The 19,218-nt window shown below is 36.8% G+C and overlaps 1 protein-coding gene across 4 annotated transcripts in view; it reads right to left on the bottom strand.

The window, feature by feature from the left end:
• DACH2 (dachshund family transcription factor 2) overlaps positions 1–19,218 on the bottom strand; it is a 302,186-nt gene that overhangs the window by 80,891 nt on the left and 202,077 nt on the right. For all 4 annotated transcript variants that reach the window (XM_054839711.1, XM_054839712.1, XM_054839713.1 and 1 more), the window contains exon 3: positions 18,820–18,951. In XM_054839711.1, coding sequence (XP_054695686.1) covers positions 18,820–18,951 — 132 coding nt within the window. The remainder of the gene's footprint in view (positions 1–18,819; positions 18,952–19,218) is intronic.

Genomic DNA, 19,218 nt, shown 5'->3' with positions numbered 1-19,218 from the left:
AAATGTTGATATTAATACCAGATAAAGTGAAAATACTTCTTAAGAAGAAAAAGTGAGAGGCTTCAGCAACAAAATGCAACAGCACAGTGCCAAGCTGAACTTCACTAAGCTTGAGGTTTTGGACAGGATTCGTTTCTGCTTGTGGTATAAGTATGCACCACCTTGATTATCATTTAAAAAAATATTGACAGCTTGCCTTCTCATACCAATGCCTAGTAACAAATTCCAAATGTTTTGTCACATTTCTTGTGAGCAATGCCATCTGCCAGAGGTGGCATTTCATGGCTGTTTACCCTGACTCCCTCCAAGAATTCATCTGCCACTATCTAATGCTGCCTGAATAAAGGGGATTAAGACTCTGATGCAACAGAGACTATTGATAATTTGGTATAATTGGGAAGAAATGAAGATAAATGAGGTTGAGGATGGAGAGGCAATTAGTTGAGCTGCCTGTACAGCTGTGTTCTCGGTTTAGCTCCCCTGGCCTTTTCTTTGGTGAGGTATGTGCAAATTAAACATAATGACAAATACACTCTTCCCAAAGCTCTTTAGTTTGGGAAGCTTGAAGATACGATTTTAACTTCAGAGATTCTAGGCAGTTTTCAGTTTAAAAAAAGTCATACTGACTGTTGAGATTTTAAAGAGCAATGCACTTTGAGACAGCACACCTAGGGCACAGTATCTGTCGCTTCTAAATACTGCTCTTGATTCAGCAGTGGTATATAGCACTGGGGCTGGTTTTGTGGTTTTGACCAAAAGGATGAAGGTTTCTGCCTCCCTCAGTGCCACAGACAGCCTTGATTGTTCCACAGCTCCGGACATCTTTGACAGTGATGCTTGGTGTCTCATTCTGTAAATATCTTCTCTCCATGTAATTGGTCAAACAACAAGCCCAGAGCATGATCCCTCTCGAAACATGGATTGTTTAAAGTCTAGTCCACATTTTGCAGCTGGACCTCCATTTTTTAAATTGTGCTAGCTTTTAAAATTACTGGACAAAAAAACCTCAAGTGAAACGTTTAGAATACACATTTTACACTACAAAACATCTTAGAAGTGACAGATTTTTAGTCATAAATATAATAAGAAGACAGCTACTCAGATATGAGCCTTATTTCTAAGCTATTTTATTCAGGTGAGGCCAAGTAATCAAGCTTGAATATCTTGAAAGGTATTTAAATCCAATGTGAACATGGTCAGACTACAAACCTCCAAATTAGAAGGCACAAATCTGTAGTGTGATTTGTAGTTCTTCTTTCAAATGTATTGAAATATGTTCATACATATACATAGAGACATGTGTACATAATATAGTTTAACATAAACATACAAAAATATGTTTGCCACAAGAATGCCACTGTATGTTTCACATAAGATTCTAACATAGTTTTTCATAAATGTCAAATAATGTAAATTTCTGTTTAGAAAAGAACCCAGTATTTACAGAGGCAGCTTTGGCTTACAGGCATGTTTGCCCAACTACCCACCACATGTGAATTTTCTGCTTTCATATATAGGTGACTCTACCTGAATTAGGTCTTAGATGAAAGACTTCATAAAATTGCACTTTTCCTTGCATCCATATTGTCTTCAGCTATTTAAAAGAATTATTTTACAGATTACTTCAAAAACACTCCTTAGATAAAGACAAAGCCTAACTCCTATGCATAAAAGGGATTTTGGCAAATTTTGGAAGAAAAATGTTACATGTCTTAAAAAGAACAACAACTTAATAGATTTCTTTTGTAATGTGAATTTTCAACATAGTTGCTTTGTCTTGTAGAGTACAGTTCTATGGTATAGTCTCAAAGCTGAAAACACTTTAAATTATCCCTTTTCAAACTCGCAGAACTTCTGCAAAATACAATCTCTCATCCTGATTTTTTGGATATGCAAAACTTTTCTCACTCTCAACACTGCCCTCTTCCCTGCTACCTAAAGGTCAACCAAAATTTTGGTTTAGCTTTATCTAATGTACTTTTTCATTTTGGATTAGATTTCTACAAAAGACAAAAAACAGTTCAATTTTTAGGAGGCAAACGTGCGGGGGGGGGGGGGGAGAAAAAAAAAAAAGAGTAGTTTATACTTAAGTTTAAATCTACCTTGTTTTGTCTTACTGAAACTGAAAATTTGGCTGAGGCAACTGTTTCTTTATATAACAGAAGTTTTTAACATATAGTTCAAACAGCGGGGTTTTTTAGTAGTCTGCAATATTCAAATTGCATATATTATACCTCTGGTCTTTTACTGAAACCTTCTTCTCATTAACATTGTAAATGAGCAAAATTACTTGCTGCCCATCTCCTGGCTTGACACTTCATCAAAGTATTCCAAGTTAATCTTTAATCTTGTGATTGACTGCGTACAGTGCACACATTAAGTAAGTCACATTGAGCGGAGCTTTGGCTTTCCACTGGGAACAAATGCCCGCGTCCTGGCTGGAGAGACAGCAGCGGCTCCCTTCAGCTCTGCCCTGCTTTCTCACACCTGCACCACAGCTGTACACACTTACCGACACTCATGTTGGCAGCCTCCATCTCCTGGGATCACACAGGGTTGAGTGCTCTCAAACAAAGCCAAAATACACGTCTCTCTGGGTGCTCCTGATGTGTGTCAGCACTGCTGGAGTCAACAATGCCCAACCCAGCACTTGCCTTTTATTTTGCATTTGAGAAAACCGCTGCAAGACTTGCCTGATCTCTTTATGTCTCAGTGTGCCCCCTGTCCACCCACAACAGCAGTAGGTCCCGTATGGAGAACAGCCGTTGGCTGAGGGCCACGCGCTCTGGCCAGGCTGGAGGGATCTTCAGAAAGGGCAGAAACCGCAATGCAATGGGGAGACCAAAATCTGGACTGTGACGCACTTAAGCACAGGCAAAAGGAGAAAAAAGATCAAAAGTGTTCCCTGACTTCAACAGGTTACTGGACACAGAAAGGGTGGCAATTGCAAGAATACTTCCATAACCTAAAAAGTAGTAAAAGGCAGTTTATGACCTAGCAAGCTAGAAAACAAAGGAAAGACAAGTGATGAAACAGAAATAAACATGGGAAAAATTTTACACTGGCATGAACAGGACAGAGCTGAAAATGAAATATTCTGTTTTCCATGTTCATCTTGCTTTGTTTTCCCACTTCCACATTACAACATTTGTCTAAGTCCCTCTTCTTTTTCCTCCATTTCATATAGCCCCTTCCTCAGAGGTGGGTGCTTATTCTCTTTACATCAAAATCCCATCCCCAAATCATAAAATGTGACAGATTCACGATGACTGCAAGGGATTAAGTGAAGCTGTTCCTAAGAAAATACATTGTGTTTTTATAGAATCCCTTCTTGCTGTTTTTTAAATGCCTCTGTGGTTACAGCTGTATTACGAGGCTAAACCCGAGTTCTGCTCTACCTCTTCTCAAGTCTGAAACTCAGACACATCCAATTTGAGTGTAAAAGTAAGCACACAATGAACAACAGCTTTTTGACTGCTAGAGCTTTTTCTTTATTTATTTGTACCCTACTTTTAAATGATTGCTCATTTTCCTATTTTATAATGGTACCTACACTAGTATTATATAAGATTTCTAAAGCTAAAACAACAACATTATTAAAAAGGTAACTGTGATTTCTCAAAAGTGAACTGGAAAACAAAAAGAAGTAACTGAAGAAGTATTTCTGCAATTCGTATCTTGGCTTACTAAAACGTAATCACAAATATTCACCTGCCGCACTTCAGGTAAGCTTTTTAGAAGTGGTGTTGGAACACCTGAAAAATGGAGCATAGGAAATAGCCGACGATGCTGTTAAAGGACCATCTAAAAACCACAGAAAGTTCCTAATGGAAAATATGTTTTTCTGAATAAACACTACCGCCATCTATAAAGTTGACTTGAAAAGACGTAATTTGTGGCTTACTATGGGGTATTTGCATACAAGAGCTAGCATGCAGCTCTAACTGATGATCGAGGATAATAGCCAGGGATTTCAACAGATTTTCAGAGCTCCCTGGTATATGCTGAGAACAACAATATCAAAAGGTTCCTCTCTCCAGCACTGCTGGTGTCAAGGTTAATGAGCTAAAACTTGTTAAATTGATATTACCAAACTAATGACTTTTTTATAGTATATTGCATGGATTTTAACAGACAGGCTAATGTGGAATATTGCTAGTCTTAATTGAATTAGAAGTTATTGCATGTATACAATTAAGATAACTAAAAATGGAGGAGCTGTGAGGCAATTGTCTATCTAGACCACACTATTTTCACATCCCTCATGTGCTGCCACACGTATACTTCAAATTTCAAATTCAGTCCCTGAATTCAGACCACATTCAACTGCGAACATACAGAGGAGAGAAAATACTAGGATCTGCAAAGATAGTCTATTGGCTATCAGTAACCCTTAAAAAATCATTCATCTTGATCCTCATGAGTTCCCTCTTTACCGATTCACACACTGAATCAGAAAAAGCCATGTAAAACTACAGAGCCTCAGCTCTTGATGACTGTGCAAAAGATACGCTCAACAGCAGGACGAGGGGAAATTGCCTTATTCCCAAACTGCTGTGACTCAGAGCCGTTCGACAGCTACAATCAACCACAGGCAAGTGAAGCAACACACGCTTTCTGCCGAGACATCTTTTTCCACCAGTATTGCTCCCCTGCTGGGGAGTGGGAACATACGGCTTTTTACCAGTTGCAAAATCTTCTGCTGCGTGCTGGAGGAGCTCTGATCTACAGCGGAATTGTCTAGATTACATGTGTTCTAAATGGGAGGATACTGAAAATACAAATTTTCTTGAAAAGCAAAGAAAGAAGCCTCAATGAAAATTCCAGGACACATCTGTAAAAACTAGGCTACAACAGAATAGATCTGTAATTTCAAACTTTTAAATTTGAAATTATTTAAGTAATATGAACATTATTTTAAAATATTTTTACATCAACCATGCCATATGTTAAGAGGGAAAATAAATGCCTGGAGTCTATAACCAACACAGATGAACAAACAGCAGGGAAAAAAAAAGGGATATTTAATGAATCATATTAAAAGGGAAGGAGTTTATGAAAAATAAATGGCATTTGTAGATGATTAAATTTTGAAGGTGAGATGTTGTGTAACTGTACCAACCATTTATTTCAGTGCCATAACTGCATCTAATAAATAAAATACTTTTTAATCCAAACTGAAGACTCACTGCTATCTGATGACTTAGATTTTCCATTTATGTAGTACAGGGGCAGGGTCTGGGCTGTAATTATTCAAGGCAGTTTCAAAAAAAAGAAGAGCTGTTAGTTAGTTGGACAGAAAATTAGTATCAGTCACTAGCAACAGAACAATGCAAATATTGCTTCTACAGATAGAACCACAGAGTTTAAATTCAGAGAGGCTCTTAGAGATTATCCTCCTAAATATAAGATAGCTACAAGTTTCATGCAAATGCCCTTCTGTTTAGATAATATAGATATACCCAGAGACATTTGGTATTTATAAAAAAATGAAATTAAGAATCCTACTCATGCTAGTTATTCTAGTGTTTTCTGAAGGGCTTTTCTCCCTGGATCTAGGATTTTACAGAGAAAGGGAATAAAGTTGGATTCAACTTCTAAAAAAGACCTACTTTGTCAAACTCAAGAAAAATACAAGAGGTGCAGCAAATGAGGGGGATTATTTCTCAAGGATGAAATGCCAAAATCCTCCTTACATCAAATTCTTAGAGACGGTCAATCAGAGAAGAGATCCATAGGAACCTGCAAGACACTTCTTCCTACTACCATTCCAATTTCCATCTGAAATATGAGAAAAATATATCACAATTTAACTAATATTTTATGCCTTACAGGAAAAGGGAAAAATACAGCCTCTTGTGTCCCATGACATTAGTAGTTGAATATTCAGCTCTCATAGAGATAAGCTGGAGGTTTCGCTAGTCCCAAAGTTTCACTTGTCTCCATCCTTACAGTAGCCTGAGCATCTTCTTTAAAAAGAATCTAGTCTCATTTTCATTTTGTACAAATGTAGAACTGACGCAAAAGCCCCCAATTTTCTAGGTTTTAAATATCAATGCATGTCTGATCTTAAACTCAAGCTCAACATTTATGTCTTGTCTTGGTGATAAAGTTCATGAATATATAATGAGAGCAGAAAACTCTGCTACTGATTAAATGTCAAAAAGGTTTTATTGTCAAATATACTGTAAATACAGAAGATATACAACAAAGAGTATTAATTGCAGATGGCTCTGTACAGCTTAAAAAATGCACATGATCTAAACAGGAAATGTTGATTTCTAGTTTCAACTTTAAATTTTAATTTACCTTTACAATGTACCTCCAGACAACCAGTAAAGAGAGAGTGAACTATAAAATGGCCAAACTCAACTGAATGAAATGCTTCACATTCAAGGGCAAATGTTAGCATGTTAGAGTCTATATCATAAGCATATGTAGCCGGATTAACCACTCTATCCAGAACTCTGGATCTTTATTAAAATTCATCTAAGACTTTGTGAACACTTAAAAGAGATGTAACATGAAAATTTGGTCTGGACAGATGTAAGGCTGGAATGGCCATCCTCACATATTCAGAATGGGGTTTGACTGCCTGTGTAGGTCTTCTGGGGGAAAAAAAAAAAAAAATCCAGAGGCTATAGCAGACTGCAGGTGAACTCTGGTCAGCAGTATCCTCCTAGGAAATATCAGGAGAATAATAAAGTCACATGTTTATACAAGATAGCTGTATGTATGACTGGGAGAAATTCTTTCTCCCTATCCTGTTCTACATTTCTGCACTTAGCACTGGCACGACCTTGACCAAAGCATCGCGTTGGGAACCAATAGGATATGAGTCACCTGGAGAGAGGCCAGAGGAGCAGTGAGAACTGACCAAGACCTAGAAAATCATCAGTATGAGGCACGTTCAGAAAAGCAGGTTTAATGTAGGGACGGGACTCACTAATAGTCTTCACTAGATAAAAGACATGTTCAGTAATAAAAGGGAATAAATTGTTCTCCATACCCACAGTGTACAGAACAAGAAGCAGCAATGGAAGACTGTAACAAGGAAGACTTAGGTTAAACATTAGGAAAAATGGCCATGATTAGTAAGCATGTAAAAGTTCTAAAATTAAGCTGGACAACCATCACTCAGACCTGATGCTGGCAGAGTTCTTGCTTCAGTGAGAGTGCGGATAAGAAAACAAGCCTGAAAGTGCTGTTTTCCCATGATCCTAAACACTGCAAACTGCAGTTCAGAGACCAGATCCACAGGCAGTGCCAAACTGCAGGGCGAAACGGCCTGTCCTGAACTCATCCTGCCACCGCTCAACTACACCTACCACCTGACCAAGATCTGGACGCTGCAACATAATATGTAGTACATTGCAGAGTACAGCCTACATTGTTTATCCGAAGCATAGGATCATTATGCTACATTATGGTCTCTTCTTCAGCCACAAGAATGGTTTGGGTAAAGCCCTACCTACTCCTCTCTTCAAGAAAACATCACAGTTTGAGAAGATACTGCTATTCTAAACCCACGCATGCGTACTGTGCCTCCCAGGATGAAACATGTATCCGCAAAAATTAAAACACACACTGGTCATCCTAAAATACATATTAGTTACTTACCAGGTAACTTAATATTGGTTACATTTCCACGATAATAAACACATTAAGATGGCATTTGAAACATCTACTAAAAATCCATGTATTTTCCCTTTAGATTACAGACAAATTAGTAACTTTAATTATATGGTGCCAACAAGATTTTCTTCTCCATGACTAAATGGACCAGGTTTTAATATTCTTCAGTGATCTTATTAATTTAAATTAAGCTTCTAAGAAACTAAGAATAAGAATTTAATTTGAGAAAAAGATGTCGCAGCCATGGAAATTAAAGATTTCTAACACACTCTGGTGATAAAGGTACACTTACACTTCGTCCGGGATAGCGTTGCTGGTCTTTTATAATTGTGACTAGAACGATCTGATAAAAATTGCTGCTCTTGTACACAGTTAGGGGTTGGGGGTTTTTTTTGAAAAGGAGCTAAAAACATAGACTACCCACCTGTATCTATTTTTAATTTGGTAATGACTGTACTTGCTAAAATTCTACCAAAATGTCACTCACAGCTTTGGATTCCAGCTTTTTTTAAACAGAATATGGAGCAGAAAGCATAACCTATTATGCAAAACTATCAGATGCTTACTTTTAAAATCACAGAAATAAATGCATAATCCTGATTTTCTTATGGATCAAAACTTTATTAAAGGAAAACAAAACTTCAATATAACTGCAAGATAGCCAAGGTATTCTATAAAAAGTAATAATGTCCTGATCTGTGTATGTCCTGTTTACCCGTATAGTCCCTACTTCAGAACTAAAGGATGCCTCTTACTTTGTGGGTGCAAGCAAAGGCAGAATTACTTGAGACCACTGTGACTTCTGTCTCATCAAATTCACAAATCAGCTAGACATTTAAACAGCACCAACTGTTGCAAGTAAAACTGCTATCAAATCTCAGCTGCAAAAATGTCAGTTCAGGGCACTCTGCAAAAATCTAGTACTGAATCCTTAACTTAAAAACCACATTATTAATTTTTTTTAATTAATGCTACTGTTTTGAGTGAGAAAATACTCCAAATGATTGTACCACAAACATTTCTTACCTCAAACATAAATTAACTGTACGTTAAGGGACTTTTTAAAAAAATCTGATTAAAATTGTAATTCATGAGGTTCCTGCTGTTGGCAGCTGTATCAGTATCAGTGACATCCTTTGGGGGACTCTCAGCATGTGGCCCGCATCAAAGGTAATATGCCAGTTTTCATCCTAACTTATATACGCCTTAACAAGAACAAGAATGTTCCAGACTTTAAAATGTAATTAAAATATTAAAGTACTTTTTATTGTTAAAATATCATTAACATGAGACTGAAGTTGACTCACTAGTATTAACAACGGCAACTATCACCAATACTTGTTTTTTCCTAACATACTGGAATTCTTTATGTACTGTATTCCTTACATACCAAAATGGGAAATTAAAACACATTGGCTAAGCATGGTAATACACCACAGTGTTTACATAAATATGTTACTTTGTGCAAAATGATAGGCAGACAAGATTTTGTTGAAACAGAGTACACACAAGGACTTTAAAAAAAAAAAAAAAAGATGCATTTGACATATGGTACTTTACTATTCTTGTTCTTTGGTAGCACTGTGGAAGATCTGCAAATAACTGCGTTTAAAGTAGCGTAGTTCTTCGCATTTTTGGCATCCTTAATTGCCAGAGTTCATCTGACCACCAGTTGATGGTTCTTGCTCCCAGGACCACGTTTGCTTTTATCCAGCAATGGATTAACATAAAATATGAAATGCATTTCAGAGAGGCAGATGTGGACCACACTTTTTTTCCTTCCCTTTCCCACTAAGCATCAAGACCAGAAAGGCAGAGATGCCTAGGATGCCTTCTCACCCTACACCTGCCTGCAGAGAGAGCAGCTCTGCTTCCATGGTCTTCTGCAGTCGCAGAAGCCTGCTAAAATGTCTAAACTGGAATGATTTTTCCTTTTAAAGTGCAGCACATCTAATCTCTATTGGTCTTAATCATTTATCCTCAAAGTCCTAAATTTGGCACATTTCTGGTAAGTATTGCTCCCTATACAGTGCTATCGCAGTTGTTGTGCCTTGCAGGGGAACTTGAGACCTCATCTTAACGAGGGACACTTTTGAGCAACCTGCTTTCCTTTGGCGGGTTAATATTGACCACAAATATCTGCTACTACTAACACATGTGAAAATTATAACCTAGGAAAAAATGTAGCCTTGGCTCTACAGTGGCCAAAATGATTTATGACATCAAGATCTAGTGAAGAAGACAAATACTCTGAGGGGACTCCGCGAGCTCAGCCTGCACTCACATGTTCTGTGCCCACTCCTAATTACTTCATTTACGACTGTAAAAGTGTTTTAACAGACAAAATTAATTATTTTGAATAATCCTTCTGAAATATGATATGCATTTTAATTGTATGCACCCTGTCATTAATTAAAGTTCTCTACCTTTTGGTGCATTAATTCAAAGATCATATCAGTGACAAAGCAACAATTATACGAAGACTGTTTACTGAAATTAAAAATAAAGTTAAAAGGTTAATGTACTCTTGCAATACACTTAAAGTAATGCTAAAATGTTTTTATCTGAGTTTTTACTAGACATTATTTTTCTACTCTTTAAAATCAATCTCTTTGTTCCAGGAACACATTTCCTGTCAATAAAATGAAAAATGATATAGATTTAGGAGGATAGTGGTCTCAGTGTAGCATCTCTCATATTATTATTCCAGTATCATCTGTTACAAAGTAAGACCAATTCCCACATCTAATTACAAACAGGATTTCAGAGTCATTAAACAAAATACATTTCCATTAGTGCTGCTGTAAGAAGATAGGGGAAAAAATGAAGATTAGTTCATGCTGCACCTCTGTTTTTCAAGCTTTGAAGATTTAGACCTCTGCACTCTGAGACTATAAATTTGTAAAGGATCTGAAAGGTGACAGATGTGAAAGCTCTCAATTCTACTCAGTTTAGCCATACCATTTGCATTTTGTCATGAGTTTATCTTTCACTGCACTTAGTTCTGATAGTAGATATGGCAAGAATCTAGAGAGGTTGTTCATGATTATGCTGCGTGCACCAGGATGTACTTCATTTGGTGTTTGGAAAGATTTTTTTAATAGATATGAACCTTGAATTTCCTATATTAAATTTGTTCCAGCAAAAGTTCGAAATCATTGTAAGGAATTCTGTCTTTATGGAAAAAAAATATGTACTTTATGCTCTGGAAAACAGGAACAGCAGTCCTTTGACTTCAAATAAGATAAAAGCCAAAATATACTGAAGAAGCAGATTGTGTGATATGTTTAACTGTTGAAATATAAACTTACAAGCATATATATTCTCCATTCATAAACATTTAGCAGCATCTAATTGTCATGAATCCATTTAGAATACACCCTTAAGAATAACCCACTCAAAAAGCATTCACATAAACCAGAGCTTAGACATTTAATAAGAACTTTTCTAAAAAGAAGTCCATAGAAGATAATACCTAAATTTGCTTGATCTTTAAAACAGTTTACATTAGCTTATGATGTTATATAAACATCAATTAATTTCATCATGTGTAAGATAAGCATCACAAATCCAAAACAGAAATTCCTCTCAAAGAAAGAGATGCCTCAGAGTTACAGAGAAAAGCAGGGAGAATTTCATTTTCAGAAGTTGTCCAAAGTTATATTTCCTTTATTAGTTTTAAAACTACAGCCAGAACTACTTCATATTTCTCAGAGCTGAGTGTCAGTCAATCCAAATATGTAAATATTAGCTGATGAATCAACATTTATGTGTGAATCATACACATTTACTATAAAGTATTTATGTTCATATTTAAATGAATAAGAATACTTTTCAAAAAGACAGTTAACTCACATGCATTCAATAGGTAACTGCGTAAGAATCTAAAATGAGACCTTAAAATAGCTTGCAGATAAGAAACAAACTCACTTTTACACTCTACTGAAAATGTGGTTCACTAAAGCATCCTAAAATTCTCAGTATTAAATCCTGCCCAGTGGTGGGATAACCCAGCAGAAACTAGCCACTGATATTCACTCTCCAAAAAACCTCGATTTGCCAAAGAAATAGATATACGTGCATCTTGTTTCCAAGCTTCACACATAGAGACTGGGTTCTCGGGATAATTGAGAGGGCCCACGAAAGCCATCACTATTAAGAAGAAACAGAAGAGAATACAGCAGAATACAAACAAGGTTCAACCAAACCAAACCAACAGCTTATCACTTCCTGGCTAATGTTTGAGGAGCTGTATCTTAAAAAAAGAAAACAGCACATCAACCTTTCCCTCCAAAATTATCAGTTGCTGGCTCCAGAAATGCCCCACTTAGATTATCTGCAGGGAATTCATTGTATCCTTCAGCAACCACAGACATTTTCTGACAAGAAGCAATAGGTAAAGCTTTTTAAAGCCTCAGTGTTACGTGAATATTTTAGTTCCTTCACTCCATTTTCCCTGAAAAAGAAAGTTTACAATTTCTTAAGTATCACTTGCAAGTGGGTTCAAAAAAATCCCAAGAAACGACACCTACAAATCTACGAATGGAAGTGCATCCTGAAAGCTGCTGAGTTTCACCACTATGTGAATCATCTTCCAGTATTAATGGCCTTGGGATAAACTCTCTTATGCAAAGCTTGTCCTTACAGCAAGTCACCTATGGGGCCATACATGCCTTCATTATCTATAGGAGCCTCATTCATAAATTAGACTTCAGCATTCTGATCCTTCACCTCTATGCTGTCAGTTAGCCCTGAAGAACCAATGTCTCATCCAGGGGCTTCAGAAGGTTTTTTTTGGTTCAGATGCACTCATGGCCCAGTGCTATTGCAGTGTCCAGCCTCCCCCAGAGAATCCCATCCCAGACCAATGGGCTGAACAGGAGCCATGAAGTGCTCTGAACTAATTTCTGAACTCCAGAAGATTTAAGCTGTGTCTCTGCATGACACTGACCATTCACTGACCATTCTCCTGGCCTGGTCCCATTGGCTGTGTAATACGTGCCATACCATGAGCCATATTCACAGTCCAACATCAACTGCATGCTTGAGAAAAAAGGCACATCAAAAATGTCACATCTTTCCCACCTATCCTGCCTATCCCGATGCTCAATCCATTTGTGTTTGACTGCTGTGGACTAGCAGCTCGCTGCACTTCACCACTCAGCGAGCAGGGAGGTCCACTTAGCCACTACGGGCTACTATCAACTTCCAGCACGAAAAGCAAGTATCTTCATACTCACCAAGACCGACACAAGTACGTGTCTAAAGAAATAGCACACATCTCAATTTTTAGGATGAAATGTTTTAATATATCTGCTAGGGTTGGAGTCAAACAAGCCTAGTTTTTGGATGAGACGGCACAGGAAACAAAACATATTAACATATTCTCTCTTTCTTCAAGACTGTATACGTTCCTCCTGGCAAAAGGACAATTAAAATTAAATGTATGCTTCACTAGCTATTCAACAGATTCTAAAAATATTAATAGTAGTTTTGACTGGTTATATTTTTAAAATGGCATGAATGTTTTGTGTTCTTTAAATAAAATAATCATCTTTGAAACAATAACTCTCTGCTCATGTAACACAAAAATACTTGCTTTAACAACAGGAAAAATGACTTCATGAAGTCTGCACGGCACTCAAGGATTAAAAAAATCTGTTCTCTGGTCTTGTCATTTTTACTCTTACAATAAAATAACAGCCTCGGCATCCTGCTTTCTAGAATAAAAGACCTACCTCTTTTGACTTTTCAAGCACTTGAAAATTTTAAAAGAGAAAAACTAAAAAATGCTGACCGTGTAATAGCTGGGTATTCATGGTGGGTGGAGAACATGAAAGGTTACAATATGGATCTGTGCCTACGCGTTTCTTTTCAACTTGAGCAGCATCCTCCTGCTTCTGCTAACTCGGCAATCATACAGCTGACAGATTTCTGGGTTTTCTAAATAATGCATGGGATTTTCTTTTAACATGTCAGTGCAAAAGTATCAATTCTGCCCCTGTGTCGTTTGTGATGCTGATTTTCCTTGACAGCATTCCATTAAACCAATGAGTTTTTTCCCTCCTGATGGTTCCTTAAATATTCCTCCGAGTGATGTATTTGTGGTTTTTTAAACAGATTGTGAAGGATGTTTGCATTTATGAGAAAACTGCATGGCAGGTACTGAAGGGAAAAAAGGATAAAAAGATAACACTTTTTCTTTTCTATGAAGAGCTTTTCCTCTGATCCTCATATGCCAAAAGCTAGGGTGTTTTTCCTCTCTTTTCTGCCTAACTTAGCTCCTTGTCTGGAAATTAAGCAACAAGACTCTACATACAGAATAACATTTTGACTTCCTAAGGAAATACCACTGAAACACTTAGTACTGTTTGATATCTCTCTTGGGAAAGCAAAACACATTTATTAAATCATGCATGCTAACTCCAAAAGCCAACAGAAGGAAATAACTGCTTTATTCTTTGCACTGAGGTTTTGTACAAACAGGTACTGTCACGGATTGCTATGCACTGATCCTTCTTTGCTTATGCAGCTTAAAAGGATGTTCAGGTATTATCACCAATACTGTATTTTGCAATCTATCCTTCACATTCCAGTTCTATCACATACTTGTACAAATTACCTGCTGCCATGCTATTTTAAAAAAAAAAAAAAAAAAAAAAAAAAAAAAGCTCTGATTTCAAATAAGTTTCAAATTTCCCTAGGCAATTATATGCTAATTTCCAGAATACACTTCACCTAATATTAGTATTGCATGATGATGAAACAGATGATCTTGATAAACACTTTTGTGCAACCAGAGAGGCTTTGTTTTGTTTATCTTATTTCTATAGAACAACAAAATTGATTACGTGGTGGGGCTTTGAGAGATTCGCGCACATATCCAGCATACCTTGCTTCAGCTGCCAGCTTCAAACTCTTGGTCTTACTCATTTTCCAACATGGAATATGAAAGGCCACATCATTCCTGGCACATATTACCGGTCACGCTTTACAGCGTGACTTGCCATAGCTACGGCAGCCCTCTGGACCCAAGGCAACCCTCAGACATGTGCACTGGGTGCCATCAACAACCGTCTCGTCTCCAAGGAATCACATGGAGTAGCCAAAAAGGAGGAATAGGATTATGCAAGACTTATGGCTGCTGGGAATTTGAGATTTCAGAGGGCTGTAAGTTCTCCCACTTCCAGACACCTATGTCCCCAACTACATGGTTTGCTAAATTCAACCTTCTTTCCCAGATCCTACAAGAAGATAGAGACAGACACTAAGCCACAAGGAACAGCTAGCACAGATCAGCTGGACTGTGGGGCCAGAGAACCTATAGTGCCAGATTAAATACGAGATTTTCAACTGCCTGAGAAGTTCGCTTCAACACTTCATATGATGAGTAGGAAGGTGCAAAAAAATCTCTTTCTCTTCTGCAGAGCGAGTGGAAGGAGGACATTAATGTTCAAATGTATAAGCACATTCTTCACAGCACTCTGAACTAATGCATTGCTTCAATTAAAAAACATGTGCAAAATTTTTTTGGTACTTTTCTTCTTCACAGTTTCAGTATTGTTTCTTGCAGCATATTTTTTAATAAGTCATTTAGAACATTCCAGTACTAAACTCCCCCATTACTGAGATTATTGTAATACCACAAACAGGAGGTAGGTAGGGCCTGATGGCAAAAGCATACCAGCTGGATTAGAAGCAGGATAAGAAGCGGCACATTTACTCCCCACTTGTAATATTCAATTCCACACCTGTAATTTCCTAGAGGACAATATACTATCTGAGGAATTATAGTCAGTGATCCTGAGAGTTAGAGTTCAGATTTTAAATCGATAACATGAATTCTTGCTTCAGATAGAGAAATTCTTAAAAAATTTCCATCATCATAAGTGCACACACACAGAGAAAGAAACTACAGAAGTGACATTCTAGGCATTACTAAAGAAGCCAATCCAAAACTATTTCATACTGTCTTCAACAGATACAGATCGGGATTGAAATGAATATGACAAGACATCCTCACCACTTTTGTATTATACTGATGGCCTGTATATAATGACACACTTCCAAAAAAATGTGACAATAAAGTTTCAGGACTTAATACTGATCAATTACATTTTTAATTCAAAACAAACAACAGCAAGAGACTACTCCACTCATCTATCAGATTACGGAACGAGGAGGAAGCACACATCCTAATGTGAAATATGTAGTGGCGTTGCATCTTATGCTCGCCAAAGGAAGCCGATGTGTAACACTGAGGTAAAAAACCCAACAATATCTATAGTTGTTTTTTTAAGTAAAATTGCAACCCTTCAAGTCTTTGTTACAGTAAAAAGAAAAAAAAAAAAATCAAAGGAAGCAAAAGGTCCTCTGCTCTGTATAACTATATTTCTGATTTGACAGCTACAATTATAATCATTCAGACATCTATTTCCCACAAACTCTCCACAGCCATAACCTTTAGTGATTAATTATAAAGTTCCAGGAGCAATAGTACACAGACTAATTTCCTAAAACAATAAAAGACAGAATTTCTCATTTGGAGCTAAATGAAACACGAACAGGTTGTTATTCATGCTGAAATCTAGATGCAGAGTCATGTTGCAGCCATTACAGAAGCTATTAAACACAACCTCAAATCAAAGAAACTGTAGGTCTCTCTCCTAAAATAAAATGTTTTTCTCACTTACGAGGCTTCCGACTCCTTTGCTCTGTTTCTTTTTACCTCTTCTTAGTACAAAAATTTTCAAAATTCAATTTTCTCTCTCATTTTGCATGCCCATTTTGGTTTTAATAGTCATTTAAACTGTAAGAGTCTAGAGCAAAACAAACATTTGGTAAAGGTTTCATGCACACAGAATTATTATGGTGTTCTCTTCACAGTGAATCAAAGTTAGAAAATGTAGATCAACTTCTAAACAAAATGCCCACTCTCTTCATGCCCTACCTCAGTCTTCAATGAGTTTTCTATAGTGAATATTTGATAATTCCTCAGTTATTTTGTATAGTGAAACATATAGTTATGTTTTACATTCCTTTCAGTTTGATCTTCCTTTTTGACACATCCTGCTGTACGTGCTTAATGTAAATCTTTAAAATGATCCTCCAATAAAGAGAGAAGCCATGCATTACAAAAATGATCCTAATGCTGACATTGCGGATACTAAAGAGAGGGGAAATTGTGATTTTTAATATGATTAGTAGTAGTTCGTTTTGTTAAGGACTTATTTCTCTGTCTGCAACCAACATTGTCACTCGATCCAGCAAATTTGCTCTTGGCAATTTTACTGAATTAGGCAATGAAAAGAGGAAAGAATTGAGAAAAGATCTTTACATAACTGACCCCATATCCTTATCCTTGGGCCCCACTGTAACTGCAGCTAAAGTCAGTGGGAATTTTTCCAAATATTTAAATTGGTATTGAGTCAGTTGTAGATCTCATTGAATTGCTAAACTACAAAGAACTTTCATTTAATATGCACACTCTTGACGTATTGTCGAACGGCTGGTATGAATAGTCCCCCCTACAACTTGTCAACGAGATACCTAAAATAATAATAACGTACTGTAGATTTTCCCCATACGAAGTATACAAATTTTGCCATATCAGGTAACACACCAAACCACGAACATTCAAATTAACAAGCTTTTGTACAGCAGCTTTTAAAAACCCTAATACTAACCCTACATCTTTCCTGTGTGAAGCTTCCTTGCTTTTCTGTAGGAATTCTATCTTCAGTCATATTTCCCAGCATTCAATGAAACTTCGTAATTCATTTTGAACTATACAAAGACTATAAGAGTTACACAAACTAAATATGCTTTTTCAGTCCTTTTTTTCCTGAATTCAATATGCACTAATTGATTAGGGTCTGAAAGGTGAATAAGAAATACATATCCTACATAATAGAAAGCTGGGAAAGGGTTTAATGCATGAATTAGAAGCCAGATTTCTTCAATACAGATGAGTACACAAAATTAGCAAAAGGCAACACCACTTTTGGAAAGACTGCTTTGTGCATAATCTGTCATGAATTCAAAGTTATTCCTTTAGAAAATGAGTCTAAGACCTCCCAGCTGCTGCTTTATTGGTCTAATAAATTACCATTTTGATGGTACAATGCATCTACGCTATACACCATCCAAGCAAGCAAACTGTTAGAACAGCTTCGTCTTTAGAGACGCATGTGTGACTTCAGAGACATGTGAATGCCAATGGGAGATCTGACTGCAATGGGGGATCAGACAATGCCTCTGTTCTTGAATTGATAATGAAAACAAAGGATGCATAAGTTTCCAAAACAATAAGAGTGTATTGTAGGATTCTTTGTGTCAAAGAAAGCGAGTTCAAGTGAACCCACCATTACTGTAATAGGTATCTAGCAGCTTTCTGAGACAAAACGGATCCATCTTACTCTAGGTTCTCTACACTATCCGAGTAAAAATCTCTTCTATTCATCTGAAAAGAACATTAGAATAAACAAAGAAAATAGCCTCTTCAAAGGATCCATTTCTGACTTAAACTTTGAACCCTATTCTTGTGAAGCTGGGACTCAGGGACCTTAGTTCAAGTTTATATTAATGCCTACAGCAGTATAGACTGAACATGTGCTCAGTGTCAGTGCCTTCTACCCAAGGTTATTCCAGCCAGGTAGGCCCATAACAAATGTTTATCCTGACTCTCCTTCATAGCTGTGGTTTGCAAACATTCATTCAAGGAAAGAACAAAATGCAGAAAAGCCAGGAAGTTGGTGATTTCACATACCCTACTTTACCTTTCTCCAGTGAACTGTGGAACTCATAATGAGTTCCAACACTCTGACGTTTTGGAAACTTTCCATCATTTACAGGAAAACTCTAGACTCACTGTATTATTGCCAATACAGAAGTCCTTTGTTACTACAAATATATTTAGAGAACAGTTTAAAATGTCTGTATTCTAACATAATGACAACAATCCTTCACCAATACTTTTCAAAAACTTAATGAAGGTGGCTGTAAAGAGGAAAACTGGAGGAATACTGGAGGAACGGGTGCAGTAACTTTGATTTGACACTGGCAGAGCAAAGCTTACAAAATAAAAGAGCACAAGAATTTGAGATAGATTTTTGATTTTGTTTCCCATGCACAAAAACAGGTGGTAAGAGCTCCCCTCCAGCTCACATGCACAGCATTACTTACCTGCATTAGAATTGAGCTCTTCATTTTCTGATTCTGTTCCATTTTGACTTCCACTTCCATGAAGGCTATTCATTGCCATAAGTTTCATCTTCTGTAACTTCATAGCCTCTGCCATGGCAGCCGCTGTCAGACCTGGAAAAATATACATAAATAAAATGCAATATCATACCATACAATGCAGCACTGAAAAACATCAAGAACAAAATAATTCCATTCACTGAGGATAAGTCACGTGAATTCAATACACATTCTTAGTCCAGTTACGTAATGTTATTCTATTTCAAAGTTGAGTTTTTTCAGGATATTATTCTAAGGATTTTTTTTTTTAATTCTTTTATGTTTGTTTTTACATTTCTTTATGAAATATTTATTTAATGGTAACCCTTTTGATTATACTTT

This window comes from Grus americana, chromosome 12 (genome assembly GCF_028858705.1).
Source record: "Grus americana isolate bGruAme1 chromosome 12, bGruAme1.mat, whole genome shotgun sequence".
NCBI lineage: Eukaryota > Metazoa > Chordata > Aves > Gruiformes > Gruidae > Grus > Grus americana.
The sequence above is the reverse complement of the archived record's forward strand: the minus strand, read 5'-3'. Positions and strand labels throughout refer to the sequence as shown.